This window comes from Suricata suricatta, chromosome X, assembly GCF_006229205.1.
Source record: "Suricata suricatta isolate VVHF042 chromosome X, meerkat_22Aug2017_6uvM2_HiC, whole genome shotgun sequence".
Classification (NCBI taxonomy): domain Eukaryota; kingdom Metazoa; phylum Chordata; class Mammalia; order Carnivora; family Herpestidae; genus Suricata; species Suricata suricatta.
In genome coordinates this window covers 56,538,275-56,555,366 of record NC_043717.1, presented here as the reverse complement: position 1 = coordinate 56,555,366, position 17,092 = coordinate 56,538,275, and the positions used below count along the sequence as shown (strand labels likewise).

At 37.5% G+C, this 17,092-nt stretch overlaps 1 protein-coding gene across 5 annotated transcripts in view; it reads right to left on the bottom strand.

Annotated features, from left to right (window-relative positions):
• ATP7A (ATPase copper transporting alpha) overlaps positions 1-17,092 on the bottom strand; it is a 164,053-nt gene that overhangs the window by 68,186 nt on the left and 78,775 nt on the right. For all 5 annotated transcript variants that reach the window (XM_029929756.1, XM_029929751.1, XM_029929755.1 and 2 more), the window contains exons 3-4: positions 4,877-5,366; positions 3,405-4,130 (exon numbers count right to left, since the gene is read on the bottom strand). In XM_029929756.1, the coding sequence (XP_029785616.1) occupies positions 3,405-4,130; positions 4,877-5,366 (1,216 nt within the window). The remainder of the gene's footprint in view (positions 1-3,404; positions 4,131-4,876; positions 5,367-17,092) is intronic.

The following is a 17,092-nucleotide window of genomic DNA, read 5'->3' as shown; positions in this document are numbered from 1 at the left end:
CATAATTAATCCATTAGAGTGATGCAGATTCTACACCTCCATTGTTACCTTCCATTCTCTCTCTTTGAAATAATCAGACTGTATAGATTCTCTAGGTAATATTACCTTCTTTCTTTTTTTGTCCCCCTCATCTCCTGCCTTTATCTCCTTTGCCACCTGAATGAAGCCTTTTAGTCTCTCTGCCTGGTCAATGTTCAATTTCTCTTTCTAGGCACCCCTGCCATTTGTCTCTTTGTATATGCTTTTCCAAAAGCACTACCTCTACCCTGCTCTTCATCTGTTGCTGGTATTTCTGGTTTGATACTTTTAGACTGTCCTTTGTGTTTGTTATTTTTCTTTTGGGATTGTTTGCTCTTTTTCCCCCTTTTGGATTGCTTATTTATTTGATTTGTTTGTGCATTTGTGTGCTCTTCTTCTCTGTTTCTGTTTCCCTTTCCAGGGCTACCTCAAGAAACAAGCCAAAGTACACATGGTGGAGAGTCCCAAATATTACTACGAGTAGGGAAATAAAATAACCAAAGTCTCTACAAAAGAGACCAAGGAACACAATTAAAAGAACACTTCCAAACAGACAGGCCCTGGACAGGCCTCCATTAATGTAACAGTATTCGCAGGTGCAGAGTGTGTAACAAGCTTACAAAACTGACAAGAGACACAAAGCTGGCAAAACGACTATACAGAAGAACTCTCCTCTAAAGAAATTCCAGAAAGAAGTGACAGCAAAAGAACTGGTCAAAACAGATACAAGCAACATATCTGACCAAGAATATAGAACAATAGACATAAAATTAATTGCTGAGCTTGAAAAAGGCATGGAAGACACCAGAGATGCTATTGCTACAAAGACTATGGACCTTAAAAATAGTTGTGACTAATTTAAAAATTCTATACATAAAGTGCATAATAAAATGGAGGTGGCCACTATACGAGTGAAGAGGCAGAGAGGAGAATATGTGAATTAGAAGACACAGTTATAGCAAAAGAGGAAGCCAAGCAAAAGAGAGAGAAATTGATACAGGAGCACGAAAGGAGAATTCTAGAACTGAGTGATGCAATCAAACAGAACAACATCCATATCACAGGAATTCCCAAAGAAGAAAAAGAGAGAGAAAGCAGCTGAAGGGGTAATAGAACAAATTATAGCTGAGAACTTCCCCAATATGAAGAAGGAAACAGACATTGAAATCCAAGAGGCACAGAGAACTCCCCTCAGATATAACTTGAATTGATCTTCAGCATGACATATCATAGTGTAACTGGCAAAATATAAGGATAAAGAGAATTCTGAAAGCAGCTAAGTATAAAAGGACCCTAACATACGAAGGAAGACATCAGAATTCTTATATGGTACCTGGAGTTGTCAAATTCGTAAAGACAAAAAATAGAACAGATAACAGGGGCTGAGGTATGGAGAGGGGAAATGAGGAGTGACTGCTAATAGGTAAAGGGTTTCTTTTGCTGGTGATATAAATGTTATAAAATTAGATACTGATAATAGCTGCAAAACTCTGAATATACTAAGAACCACTAGACTGTATACTTTCAAAGGGCGAATTCTTGGGTGCCTGGGTTGCTTAGTCAGTTAGGTGTCTGACTCTTGATTTTTTGGCTCAGGTCATGATCCCAGGGTCACGGAATTGAGCTGTGCATGGGGCTCTATGCTGAGCATGCAGCCTGCTTGCGACTCTCTCTTTCTCCCCCTGCCCCTTTCTCTGACTCTCTGTCTAATTAAAAAAAAAATTAAGGGTGAATTTTATGACATATAAACTATATCTTGACATTAAAAAGTGAGAATTTGGGGCGCCTGGGTGGCTCAATCGGTTGAGTATCTGACTTCAGCTCAAGTCATGATCTCACGGTTCGTGGGTTCATGCCCCATGTCAGGCTCTGTGCAGACTGCTAGCTCAGAGCCCCGAGCATGCTTTGAATTCTGTGTCTCTTTGTCTCTCTGCTCCTCCCTTGTTCATGCTCTGTCTCTGTCTCTCAAAAATAAATAAATGTAAGAGAAAGTTAGTTCCAAACTTTAAAAAAATTAAAATAAAATAAAATAAAAAGTGAGAATTCTACAATTTCTACCATTTGTCCTGAATATAAAAATTAAGAATATTTAGTATGTCTCTGGGTCCTCTTCCACTCACATTCATCTGCCATAGTAATTTGGGCATGTGTTTAATATAACTTTTATGCTTCTCAGTTTTAGCTTGATAAAAGAATATTGCTATTTGATATTCTTCATTCTCATCAGAACTGAAGAAGTTAATAACGTGGTCTAGAAATTAGCTATACAACTTTTCTATTTTATTTACAGCAAGAAATTTCATTAGGGCCTTTCCAGTTTAATTCAAAGCTAGGTTATATTCTGGTTTAAAACAACAAGTTGGGGCACCTGGGTGGCTCAGTCAGTTAAGATTCCAACTTCAGCTCAGATCATGATCTCACAGTTCATGGGTTCGAGCCCCCCATCGGGCTCTGTGCTGTTTCTCCTTTCCTCTCTGCCCCTCCCCCACTCACATTGTCTCTCCTTCAGGCATAAATAAACATTAAAAATAAATAAATAAATTTTTGGTTCTCCTTTTCTCTCTGCCCCTCCCCCACTCACACAGTCTCTCCTTCAGGCATAAATAAACATTAAAAATAAATAAATAAATAATAAATAAATAAATAAAACAAGTTCACATAGGCAAATTACATGCACTATGCATTTTGGGCTCTAGTTCAAGGTAAGAGCTGTCAGGAAAGAGCAAGACTTTGAGGCAGTTCTAGAGTCAGTTTCATTTGAATGCCTAAATTTAAAATTACAGTTAAAGTGCTATTATTTATTTCTACCTTTTCTTTTTAAAATAGCATTTGCTTCTCCCATCATATATACATATATCCTTGTCACATAAAACTTAAAACACATAGGAAAGCACAATTGAAAAACTACCACCTTTATCCTACCACTCATATAATAACCACTTTTAAAATTTTGGTTCATGTCCTACGAGGAATTTTATTCACTCATATACATAAATAATATATACTTGGAATAAATCCTTAACATGTGTTTATAACATTTTGATCATATTTTGAATATACAGATTTTTAGCTTTTATTTTTTCATTTAACAAAATATCTCAGTTTCCTGTGGCATTAAGTATCTTTACTACTGTAATTTTTTATGGCTTCATAGCATTTCATCATATGGATGTATCATGATATAAAGTTTCTAGTTTCTAAATATTATAGATAATTATTCAAACATCCATAGGCATCTTTGTATACACCACTGTCTACCTCTATAAGATTTACTTTCAAAAACTGGAATTGCAGTGCCCATTACCCATTATTATTGATGAAAACCAAAGAATCCAAATTAGGAGATAAAAAATATTAGGGGAATCTGAGAAAAAAGTAATAATTACCTGACAAGGCAGCATGAAATCCTATGTCTTCTATTGCTTCTCTCAATGTTTCTGGAGAAGTTAGTAGAGGATCATACTCAACAGTCCCATTGCCATTTGCAAGAGATACTCGTATGGATTTTACACCTGCCTTTTTTGATATGACACTTTCAATAGACTGCACACAAGAATTACAAGTCATACCACCAATGTTTATCACAGTTTCTTGAGTGAGAGGATGACTAACTGTGTTTAAAGGAATCTTTTGAAGAGATGAGCTGGACAGAGAGTTTGAAGTACTCTCAACTTCACTTGTAATACTAACTCTATATTGCCCTGGTGATAGGGCCTCTATTGCTTTTCTCAGGGTTTCTGGAGTGACTGAGCTTGCATTGTACTTTACTATGGCAGATCTATTCTCTAAAGAAACTACAATGCTGCTTACATAGTGGAGTGTAGATAAAGCACTTTCAATATTTAACATACATGATTTACAATGCATGCCATCTATAATGAAAGTGACTGTTGAATCGCTGCTATATGATGGACTCCTTTGCTGTGATCCTTCTGAGGATTTGACTGGTGTATTCTTTAGACGTTCTATATCAATAGCTCCCAATTTGAGGTACTTGGGCTGTTTTTTGATGAATGCTGGAAAGCCCACAGCTTCAATCTGCTTTTTTATTTCCTCTGCTGAGATAAGATGAGGTTGATAAACAATAGTAGCTTCTTGGTTGTCCAGGGAGACTAGTTAATGAAAAGAGAAATATTTAGTTCAGCTATTCTTAGGCCACTTCAGAAAACATTCTGTAGTTTTCAAATCAATACCACATTGGGGCGCCTGGGTGGCTCAGTTGGTTAAGCGGCTGACTTCACCTCAGGTCATGATCTCACATTCGTGAGTTCAAGCCCTGCATTGAGCTCTGGGATGACAGCTTGGATCCTGAAGCCTGCTTCAGCTTCTGTGTCTCCCTCTCTCACTGCCCTCCCCTGCTCACACTCCATCTCTCAAAAGTAAATAAATGTTTAAAAAAAATTAATACCACATAAAATTGCTTCTGTCTTCACTGTCATTAGATTTTCTTAAGATAATTCTGTTCTCTTCATAAAATGTTACTGACATAGACTAGAAAAAAGTAAAAAAATATGACCACTATATCTATGGTCTCCAAGTTTCTGCATGCCTGAACAGAAATAGATTAGAGATAGAAAGGACTCCAGGCATGTTGTGTTCAAAACACTGAACTCCATGCACTGCCACACCAGCTACCTTTTCTGCCAGTTCAAAACTCATGTAGCTTTTAATTATAATCATTAGCTTACCCACATTAATCCTTGGAATAAGCACACTGTACCTGAGACTTCAATGAAGCAGTCAGCATTCTAGTCCCATGGATTAAAAACCCATGCTCAAGAGGGAAAAAAAAACTTAAAAGGCCAAAATAAAGTTAAGCCTTACAAAACAACCAAGCAAATACCACCAGATATATTACCTTTAATTCGCTGAACACCTTGAAGCTTCCCAATTTTTCCTTCAATAGTGCTGGTGCATGAATGGCAGGTCATTCCTTCTACTTTCATCTTCAGCATGACTTCACCTACTTGAGCCATACTATAATCTTCACAAGTTCCTGACTTGTTCTCCAGAGTTCCAATATCTAAACTGAGATCCGGAAGCATCTCTATTATCTGATTGGCATTCACTATAGAAGGGATTATTGTCACCACTACAGTTCTTTGCTGAGGGGAAATTTTAATGTCTGTCACACCCTTGGTCTTGAGCAATGTGCTTTGGATATGGTCCCAGGGCAGAGCCAGTGAAGCAGCAACAGTCAGAAACACAGTGTCAGTTAAAACAGGTACTGGGTTAGGATTGTGGAGAACAGCATCAAAGCCCATGTCATCGATAGCTTCCTCGAGGGTCTTTGGAGTCTGTAGTTTAGGGTCATAAATAATAGTTGCATTTTTTTCTTCCAGTGAAACCTTTTGGAAGAGAATTTCAAAAGTCAGTTTAATTCAATTTCATGACCTAGAACTTAAAAAATAGCAATCAGCATGCCACATTCCGGAAGAATGGGACAAATAATTCAACCAAATGGAGTTTCTCTATTAGTTCTCATCTTTACTACTCTCTTTGGAAAGAATTTTTAAAAATCTTCTGTATTTATAGGAATGATAAACTTATATGTAGGTGTATATGAGTCATGTTCCGATTAGGCATTTGAAACATACACATGGACAAACACACCCTAGAATTTCACAACAGAGCACAAACAACTCTTTCCTACAATCTCCCTTCACAAGTTATTCCAATACTTCACTGTCTATCAATTCAAAAGATAATAAAGAAAACAGGATCAGCAGCAGAAAAGGTGATATGAAGTTTAAATTTTAAGATGTTTAATTAAAATAACTTTGTTTAGAAGAAAAGATATAAATATACTAATTTGTGATTAAAGGCAATATGATAGGATTTTGTAGCATATACTCCTATATCCTTCTAAATCCCTACAGCCTAGTATTACTTTTTTTATTCAAAATAAGGAGTCTTTATTATTTTGCCTGATTCAATGATAAAAATGATTCTATTCTTAAAGCTCAGCTACTGTATATAATTTACTACCATGACTGCACTCATATCTTTGGATGACATTTTTTAAAAAAACTAATGGTTTAGTCATACACACAACACATGTGCACACACACACTCACTGGGTTGGGAGTCAAAAGGTTTGAGTTCCAATGTTAATTCTCCACTTATCAGTCAACCATATTCATTAATTCTACCATCTGAAAAATTGGAAAATATGCCGTATAATCCTCGAGGGTTGTTATAAGAGTAAACAGATAGAAAAGTAGTTCTTTGCAGCAGTGAGTTATATAAAGGTAAACACTGAACAACTAATATTTATCAAGCACCTACTACATGTGCCAGGAACTGGGATTCTCAAGACACAAAGGTGAGCATGACACAGTCACAGGGAGCAATATTAGCATAGAAAATACAGAAAACAGACATGTATTTATCCCTGGGAATATGGGTCAGAAAAGCCTTCTTGGGGAAATAAGACCTGAATGTAAAAGAACAAACAGAAATTAGCAAGAATGTATGAGGCAGGAATTCCAGACAAATGTATAAAGTAGACAAAGATGATAAAGCTAGAGAATTAGGAAACTGATTTGCTATGGGGTCTACTTTATGCCCCATTTATGCCAATAACGGTAATTTATCCTATAGGTAATAGAGAGCCACGAAAAAGGTAAGCAGGGGAATGACATGATTGTATTAGCGTTTTAGAGAAGAATCATTCTGGAGACACTGTAGAAGATGTGTGGGAGTGGAATGGAGTGACACAGGATAGGAGATCAGTTAGGAGACAATTGCAATTGCAATAGTGGTATATAGAATATCTGAATTAAGAGATGAATACTGAGAGTAAAGAGAAAGGGGCAGTTCTAAGATACATCTGGGAGGGCAAAAATTAGTAAGGAGATTATAGAGAGTAAAGGAGATGACTATGACTTAAAATTCTGGCCTGGGCCAGTGGATAGATGGTGTTGCCATTAACTGTTATCAGAGAGAGAAGAAGAAAACGAGGATGAGGTTGGAGTGGTGGGAAAAGAAAGATGATACAATTAGTTTTAGACCCACTGATTTTGAGAGATGGTAGGGTATTAATGTTCTAAAGGCAGTTAAAATATAAGAATTATTATTTTGGATTCCTGGTGAAAATCTTTGTTCCATAAATAAAAGCAAATCCAAAATATAATTAAAAGTAATTAAGAGCAGAAACTCTCACTTTAAAGTGTCAACAATAGTTATATAGTTAAACCTTTCACTATTTTAATGAACTTCATATTTTTATTTCTTCTTTTAACTTGGTAATCAATGGCTACGTATTTGGTGAAATCCTGAAATGAACCCGTGGCATATAAAAGCTTCTAAGTGATAATTCTAGTTGGTCATCTTGATCTTAGTTATGGAAGAAATGACTATCATACGGGATCCAAAACAGAAAAAGTGGGAAAATACTTTATATTTTCTTTGGAATACACTATATAGCATTTTCCATGAATAAGCTCTGTATAGCCAAAGCACATGTAGTTCCAACATATACTTTTGAAAGAAATTCAATATAAATATAGTCATTACAAAATGAAAGCTTTTGTGGTTTTGTATCTCTAAAAGACATTCTTTTTCAAACTCTAATCACATTCCAATGATTTTCTGATTAAAAAATTACTTTAAAAAATTTCAATATTCAAACTAAAGAGGAAGATGGAGAACAGATGAGGGGTGGGGAAGGACTGACTATAAAGGCGCTGCACAGGGTAGTTTTCTGGCATTATCGGACTACGGTGTCCTGGTTGTGGTGGTAGTTAACTGAATATATACATATGGAAACATTTACCAAACTAAAAAAACATCATAGAACTGTAGATCAAAAATAAGTCAATTTTACTGTATAGTAATTGTGTTTTAAACAAAAGAAATAAGATAAAAATTCAGTTAGTTGAATTAGCCACATTCCAAATATTCAATGGCCAGTGTAGCTAAATGGATGGCATATGGTCCTGGGTATATATAGAACATTTCCATCATTGCAGAACATTCCATTGGACAGTACAGTTCGAGGTACTACTATACTTTTTCTAATAAAGCACGAAACTTTTTAAAAAGGGTGGGGATTTCTTTTTTTCTTCATGTTTAAATATACTGTATATGGTATCTCCTTAAAAAGATCTGGTTTTGAGCTGATTTCCACCCCCTAAAAATGTTAATGTACCAACATACCCAATGAGAAACTGTTCTTAAAACTGACTTTAGGGGTGCATAGGTGGCTCAGTAAGGTAAGCGTTTGACTCTTGATTTCTGTTCAGGTCATGATCTCATGGTTGGTGAAATCAAGCCCTGCGACAGGATCTGTGATACAGTGAGGAACCTGCTTAGGACTCTCTTCTCTCTCTCGTTCTCTCTCACGCTCTCTTGCTCACTCTCGCTCGCTCTCTCTCTCTCTCTCTCTCTCTGGCCTTCCTCTGTTCGCACACTTCCCACCCTTGAAATAAGTAAATAAACCTTTTCAAAAAGTGATTTTATAAGCAAAAACCACATTGACACTAGATGATTTGCTATACTTTCTACTGTATTAGCCTATCGTCTAATTGTAAAAGACATAATGAAATAAGGAAAATTTGTGAATAAAACACTATATTAAAAAGATATATTATCCTATGTTGTTTTCATGCTGTAGACTGAAAGCACTTCCTTATTTAGTAACTTCTTTTTGTGTATTTTAAAGCTGGCCAACCACACAAAAACACACACACACACAGACTAATCGAATAGAATAGAGAGCCCAGAACTGGACCCACAAGTGTATGGCCAATTAATTTTTAACAAAGCAGAAAAGAATTTCCAATGGAAAAAAGACAACTTCTTTAACAGGTGGTCCTGGAAGAACTGGACAGCAACATGCAGAAGAATGAAACTAGATCACTTTCTTACCCCACTCACAAAAATAAACTCAAAATGGATGAAGGACCTGAAAGTGAGACAGGAAACTATCAAAACCCTAGGGGACAAAGCAGGAAACAGCCTCCTTGACCTCAACTGCAGCAATTTGCTACAGGACACATCCCCAAAGGCAAGGGAATCAAGAACAAAAAATGAACTATTGGGACCTCATCAAGATAAAACGCTTCTGCACTGCAAAGGAAACAAAAAAAAAACTAATAGGCAACCGAAAGAATGGGAAAAGATAGTTGCAAATGACATATCGGATATAGCGCTAGTATCCAAAATCTACAAGGAACTCACCAAACTCCATACACTGAAAAATGAATAATCCAGTGAAAAAAATGGGCAAAAGACATGAATTGACACTTCTCCAAAGAGGACATTCAGATGGCCAACAGGCACATGAAATGATGCTCAACGTCACTCATCATCAACATCACTCATCATCAATCAAAACCACTCTGAGATACCACCTCACACCAGTCAGAGTGGCTAAAATGAACAAATCAAGAGACTATAGATGCTGGCAAGGATGTGGAGAAACGGGCACCCTCCTACACGGTTGGTGGGAATGTAAACTGGTACAGCCGCTCTGGAAAACAGTGTGGAGGTTCCTTAAAAAACTATCGATAGAACTCCCTTATGACCCAGCAATAGCACTGCTAGGGATTTACCGAAGGTATACAGAGGTGCTGATGCATAGGGGCACATGTACCCCAATGTTCATAGCAGCACTGTCAACAATAGCCAAATCATGGAAAGAGCCTAAATATTCATCAACTGATGAATGGATAAAGAAAATGTAGTGTGTATAAATACACATACAATGGAATACTACACGGCAATGAGAAAGAATGAAATATGGCCATTTGTAGCAAAGTGGATGGACCTAGAGGGAGTCATGCTAAGCGAAATAAGAGAGGCAGAGAAGGACAGATACCATGTTTGCACTCATAGGTCTAACAGGAGAAACCTAACAGGGGACCATAGGAAGGGGAAAGGAGGGGGAAAGAGTTAGGGGGAGAGAGTGAGGCAAATCATGAGAGACTCTTGAATACTGAAAACAAACTGAGGGCTGAAGAGGGAGCGGGTAAGGGGAAAGGGGGTGGTTGTCATGGAGAGGGGCACTTGTGGGGAAGAGCACTGGGTGTTATATGCAAACCAACTTGGTAATAATGTTTTTTTTTTTTTTAAGATGGCCAACCACACTTAACACAAATAAAAATGTTCCCCTCTGGGGAACCATCATTCAACTTTTCCTCTAAACGTTAGGTATCAAAGCGATGTTTCAAGCCTAAACTCTCAAAGGAAACGAAAACAAACGCACATTTGTTTCTTGTAAGAGGAAATTCATACGGTGATTATTATAATACTTCTTGGATATCAAATCCTTGGACAGGAAGCTAAAGTAACATTTATTTATTTATTTAACAAATATTTACTGAGTGCCTATTATGTGCCTGACACTGTGCTAAGCTGCTAGGGATATAATGGTGAGCAAAAACATGCAATGACTCTGTAAACCCAGAAATTGCTGGTAGCAGTATGATTCTGGGTCTGTGTAGCTCTCCTTTCACACTATCCCCACCAACAAAAACCACTTCCACCTATTCCCTACATTGTTCAAAAGTTTCAACACCTTTGCTTCTTCTATCTCTCATTGGGAACCAATGCTGTTACTTATATGTTTATAAGAACAATATTTCCATTAAAACAATAATTCCTCTAAAAAGAAACATGTAGCAGTCTACAAATTATGACTGTGGCTCACAGGAAGGCCTCAAGGTAGAAGACAACTCACTATATTTATATGAGGGCAGGAGTGGAAGAGAAGAAAAGAACTCAAACATACTCTGTGGCCTCAACAGCATTAATAGTAGAGCTAAATGTCCACAAGAATTATAAACATCCATTATTTTAATGATTATGGTATTCTTTATACACTGAAATGCCTAAAAAATGAAATTCAACTACAGTATAATTTATATGCATGTGATTTCTATATGATTTGTTCTCAAACAAGAATGCTAGAATCTTGGACAAATCACCGTAACTCAAAAAGCTTCACTTTCCTAAAAGAATGGTTTAAAGCTTACTTTCTTACACTTCATAACAATTCAACATAAAGGCATTAGCAGTCTCTCAGGGCTTGAATGGATTCTGTCATTTTATACAGACTGAAATCAGAAAAGTGAAATGATTTATCAGTTATCTTGAATTTCTAGTATGTTGATTCACCAACCACAGATAGTTCTGACTTATCTAATAACTACTTAAAATACACGAGGGACCTTATATATATTTTATATATTTCACAATGCAAATTCTATTACTGTTTGTTGAAAAAATAACATGTATATATTAATCAAGTAAAACTGTACTTTCATGTTTCAATATAGGATACCAAAAATTAAAATATCATAAGAAAAATCCATTAATATAAACTGTATGGTGCTGGCACAAGAAAAGACACTTAGGTCAATAGAACAAAATAGAAAACTGAGAAATAATGTCAATGAGTCTATAACATATGAGGCAGGAATATACCATGAGGAAGAGACAGTCTCTTCAATAACTTGTGCTGGGAAAATTGGACAACTACATGTAAAGGAATGAAACAGGACCACTTTCTAACACCATACAAAAAATAAACTCAAAATGGATGAATCACTTAAATATGAAACCTGAAATCATAAAAATCTTAGAAGAAAACACAGGCAGTAATTTCTCTGACATCAACCATCAGAACATTTTTCTAGATGTCTCCTACGGGAACAGAAACAAAACCAAAAATATACTACTGGGACTGTACCAAAATAAAAAGTTTTCTGCACAGTGAAGAATCCATCAACAAAAAAGAAAGGCAATCTAATGGCGGGGAGAAAATACTTGCAAATAACATATCAGATAAAGGGTTAGTATCCAAAATATATAAAGAACTTAACAAACTCAACACTCCAAAACCTCAAATAATCCAATTAAAAAATGGGCAGAGGCACACAAGACACAAGACACTGTGCAGGGCAGTACAGAGCCGAGGGGAAGAGAGACTGAAAGAAGACCTCAGCCTGTGGCATGGCGGAGAGACAAACTTTGCAGCCACTGGGTGCAGTAAGAGAAAACCGACCCCCTCAGCGGGCTTGTTCTCCCGTGGGCCCAGCAGCCGGCAGACCTCAGGTGGAGCCAGGGGAGGGCTGGCTCTCCAAGTCCCCTGCACAGTCCCGGCAAGAAAGCCTTCCGGCTTAAGGAGGTTATTTTAACTGTGGCAGAAGCACTAAAGTGCATGGACTAGGACTTGGAGGCCTGCGGTACTCAGAAAACCGAAACAATTTGATCTGCCCATGGAACAGAGAGGTGGGACTCAAGAGAGTGGCTGGCAAGGCATGGTCTCAGAGGGACTTAGAGCACTGTCATTCTTCTCCCTGCATCCACTAAGGCGAGGCCTCAGAGACCAGCCCCTGAGACCTAACCTACCTATATCGAACCACACCCATCTGCTCCTGGAGAGCTGGGTTAATCTTTTCATGCCATTTTCACTTTTCTAAAAAAAAAATTTTCTTTGCTAATTATTTTTAATTTTTATAATATTTTCCCCATGTTTTCTCTTTTCTATTTTCCTACTTCCTCCTTTTCTCCCCCTTTCCCCCTGGAGTCTGGGAAAGACCAACATTTAAGCACTGCTGTGATTAGACCAACTCTTACCATCCAGATATTTTTCCTTATCTTATTCTTATTTCTCCCCTCCTAAGATTTTATGCTCTCAGACTGTCCTTTATCTTTGGCTGTCTCTGTGCCCCCACCTTTTTTGTCCTCCTTTCCTATCCTCCCTTTTCTTTCCCACTCCGTTTTTTCTGTTCCCATTTGGTTTGCTTATTTACTTGATCGGCCAGTGCCTTTGCATGCTTGTGTTCCCAGTGTGTTTGTCTGTCGGTTTTCCGTTCAGGGCTACCTCAAGAAGCAAGCCAAAGTACACATAGTAGAAAGTCCCAAATACCACAGAGTAAGGAAATATATTAATTACAGGCACAAGAGAAACTGAGAGACATCATTAAAGAATATCTCCTATAACGACAGGCCCTGGACAAAGAACCTCCATTAATAGAACCATACTAATAGGCTCGTAGTGCACAACGAACTTTTAAAACTGATACAGACAGAAAGCGAGCCAAAATGATGAAACGAAAAAACTCTCCTCTAAAGAAATTCCAGGAAGAAATCACAGCCACAGAACTGCTCAAAACAGACACAAGCAACATAACTGCACAAGAATTTAGAACGATTATCACAAAATTAAACACTGGGCTTGAAAAAGCATAGAAGCAAACAGAGAAGATATTGATACAAAGACTAGGAACCTTCAAAATACATGTGATGAGTTAAAAAAAGGCTATAAATGAGGGTAATAATAAAATGGAGGCTGCCAATGCACGGATTGAGGAAGCAGAGAGGAGGATAGGTGAACTAGAAGACACAGTTATAGGAAAAGAGGAAGCCGAGAAAAAGAGAAAGAAATTGATACAGGACCACAAAAGGAGAATTCGAGACCTGAGTGACACAATGAAACCGAACAATATCTGTATCATAGGAGTTCCTGAAGAGGAAGAATGACATAAAGGTCCTGAAAGAGTGCAGGATCAAATTATAAATGAAAATTTCTCCAATCTGGGGAAAGAGAAAGACTTTGAAACTCAAGAGGCATACTGAACTCCCCTAAGACGTAACCTGAACCGATCTTCGGCACAACATATCATAATGAAACTGGCAAAATATAAGGATAAAGAGAGACTTCTGAAAGCAGCTATGGATAAAAGGGCCCTAACATACAAAGGGAAACCTATCAGAGTGGTCACAGATCTATCTCCTGAAACTTGGCAGGCCAGAAAGGAATGGCAGGAAATCTTCAATGTGATGAACAGGAAAAATATTCAACCAAGAATCCTTTATCCAGCGAGCTTGTCATACAAAATAGAAGCAGAGATAAAGGTGTTCCCAAATAAACAAAAATTGAGAGAATTCATCACCACCAAACCAGCCCTACAAGAAATCCTAAGAGGGACTCTATGAGGGAAATGTAGCAAGGAATAGAAGACACCAGAGACATCCCTACAAACATGAACTCTACAGAGAACACATAGAATCTAAACCCATATTTTCCAATAATAACACTGAATGTAAATGGAATGAATGCTCCAATCAAATGACACAGAGTAGAAGAATGGATAAAAAACCAAAATCCATCTATTTGCTGTCTACAAGAGACTCACCTTAGACCTGAAGACACCTTCAGACTGAAAGGAAGAGGATGGAAAAATATCTATCATGTGACTGGAAAACCTGCAAAAATGTGGAGGTTAAAAACCACCCTACAGAAGAATCATTGGGTGAATCAGGAAATTAAAAAAAAAATATGGAAACAGGGCTGCTAAGGAGGCTCAGTCGGTCGAGCATCTGACTTTGGCTCAGATCATGATCTCATAGTTTGTGGGTTCAAGACCCGCGTCAGGCTCTGTGCTGAAAGCTAGCTCAGAGCCTGGAGCCTGCTTCAGATTCTGTATCTCCCTCTCTCTCTGACCCACTCCTGCTCATGCTCTCTCTCTCTCTCTCTCTCCTCTCTCTCTCTCTCTCTCTCAAAAATGAATAAGACATTTTTTTAATTTTAAAAAAGATATGGAAACAAATGAAAACAAAAAAAAACAATCCAAACTCTCTGGGACAGCAAAGGCAGTCCTAAAAGGAAAGTTTATTGCAATCCAGGCCTATTTCAACTACCTAGAAAACACACACACTCAAAATCTAACAGAGCACCTAAGGAAACTAGAAAGGGAACAGCAAGAGCACCTCAAACAGAGCAGAAGAAGAGAAATAATAAAGATCAGGGCAGGAATAAACAATATAGAATCCAAAAAAGCAGTTGAAAAAAAAATCAATGAAACCAAGAGTTGGCTTTTTGAAAAAATTAACAAAACTGAAAAACCGCCAGCAAGCTTCCTCAGAAAGAAAAGAAAAAACACCCAAATAGACAAAATCATCAATCAAAATGGATCTATTACAACCAATCTCTCAGAACTACAAGCAATCATCAGAGATTGCCATGAAAAATTATATGCCAACAAACAGGACAATCTAGAAGAAATGGACAAATTTCTAAACTCACATGCACTACCAAAATTCAAACGGGAAGAGATAGAAAATCTGCAAAAACCCATAAAGAGTGAAGAAATCGAATCCATTATCAAAAAACTCCCAATGAATAAAAGCCCAGGGCTGGATGGACTCCTGGGGAACTTCTACCATTTAAAGCAGAGTTAACACCCATCCTTCTCAAGTTATTCCAAAAAACAGAAATGGAAGGAAGACTTCCAGGCCAATGTCTGTAATGAATACAGATGCAAAAATACTCAACAGGATACTAGCAAATCGAATTCAGCAGCACATAAAACGAACTGCCCACCATGATCAAGTGGGATTCATTCCTAGGATACAGGGCTGGTTCAACAGTCGTAAATCCATCAATGTGATACATCACATTAAAAAAAGAAGAGATAAAAACCATATGATCCTGTCGATAGATGCAGAAAAAGCATTTCACAAAATACAACATCCCTCCTTAATAAAAACCCCTGAGAAAGTTGAGATAGAAGGAACTTACCTAAATATTATAAAAACCATTTATGAAAAGCCCACAGATAATGTTATCCTCAATGGGGAGAAACTGAGAGCTTTCCCCCTGAGACCAGGAACACGACAGGAATGTCCACTCTCACCACTGTTGTTTAACATAATGCTAGACGTCCTAGCATCAACAATCAGACAACAAAAGGAAATAAAAGGCATCACAATCAGCAAAGAAGAAGTCAAACTTTCACTTTTCGCAGATGACATGATACTCTACATGGAAAACCCGAATGACTCCACCAGAAGCCTCCAGAACTCATACATGAATTCAGAAAAGCTGCAGGATACAAAATCAACGTACTGAAATCGGTTGCATTTTTATACACCAATAATGACGCAACAGAAAGAGAAATCAAGAAACGGATCCCATTCATGATTGCATGAAAAACCATAAAATACCTAGGAATAAACCTATCCAAAGATGTAAAAGACCTGTATGGTGAAAACTATAGAAAACTTATGAAAGAAATTGAAGAAGACACCAAGAAATGGAAAAACATTCCATGCTCATGGATTGGAAGAAACCTATCCAAAGATGTAAAAGATCTGTATGATGAAAATTATAGAAAACTTATGAAAGAAATTAAAGAAGACACCAAGAAATGGAAAAACATTCTGTGCTCATGGATTGGAAGAAGAAACATTGTTAAAATGGCATTATTTCCCAAAGCAATCTACACATTCAACGCAATCCCCATCAAAATTGCACCAGCATTCTTCTCAAAGCTAGAGCAAATTACCTTAAAATTCATATAAAACCACAAAAAAACTGAATACCCAAAGTAATATTGAAGAAGAAAACCAAAACGGGAGGCATCACAATCCCAGACTTCAGCCTCTACTACAAAGCTGTCGTCATCAAGACTGTATGGTATTTGCACAGAAACAGACACATAGACCAAGGGAATAGAACAGAGTGACCAGAACTGGACCCACAAGTGTATGGCCATTGGAAAGAGTATCCAATGGAGAAAAGACTGCCTCTTTAGCAGATGGTGCTGGGAGAGATGGACAGCAACATGCAGAAGAATGAAACTAGACCACTTTCTTACACTATACACAAAAATAAACACAAAATGGAAAAAAGACTTGAATGTGAGACAGAAAATCATCAAAATCATAGAGGAGAAAGCAGGTAATCACCTCCTTGACCGCAATTGCAGCAATTTCCTACTTGACACATTCCCAAAGGCAAGGGAATCAAGAACAAAAATGAAGTATTGGGACCTCATCAAGATCAAAAGCTTCTGCACTGAAAAGGACTCAATCAAAAAAACAAATAGGCAACCAACAGAATGGGAAAAGATAGTGGCAAATTGCATATCATATAAAGGGCTAGTATCCAAAATCTACAAGGAACTCACCAAACTCCATACCCAAAAACCAAATAATCCAGTGAAGAAATGGGCAGAGGACATAAACTGACACTTCTCCAAAGAGGACATCCAGATGGCCAACGGGCACATGAAATGATGCTCAGCGTCACTCAGCATCAGGGAAATACAAATCAAATCCA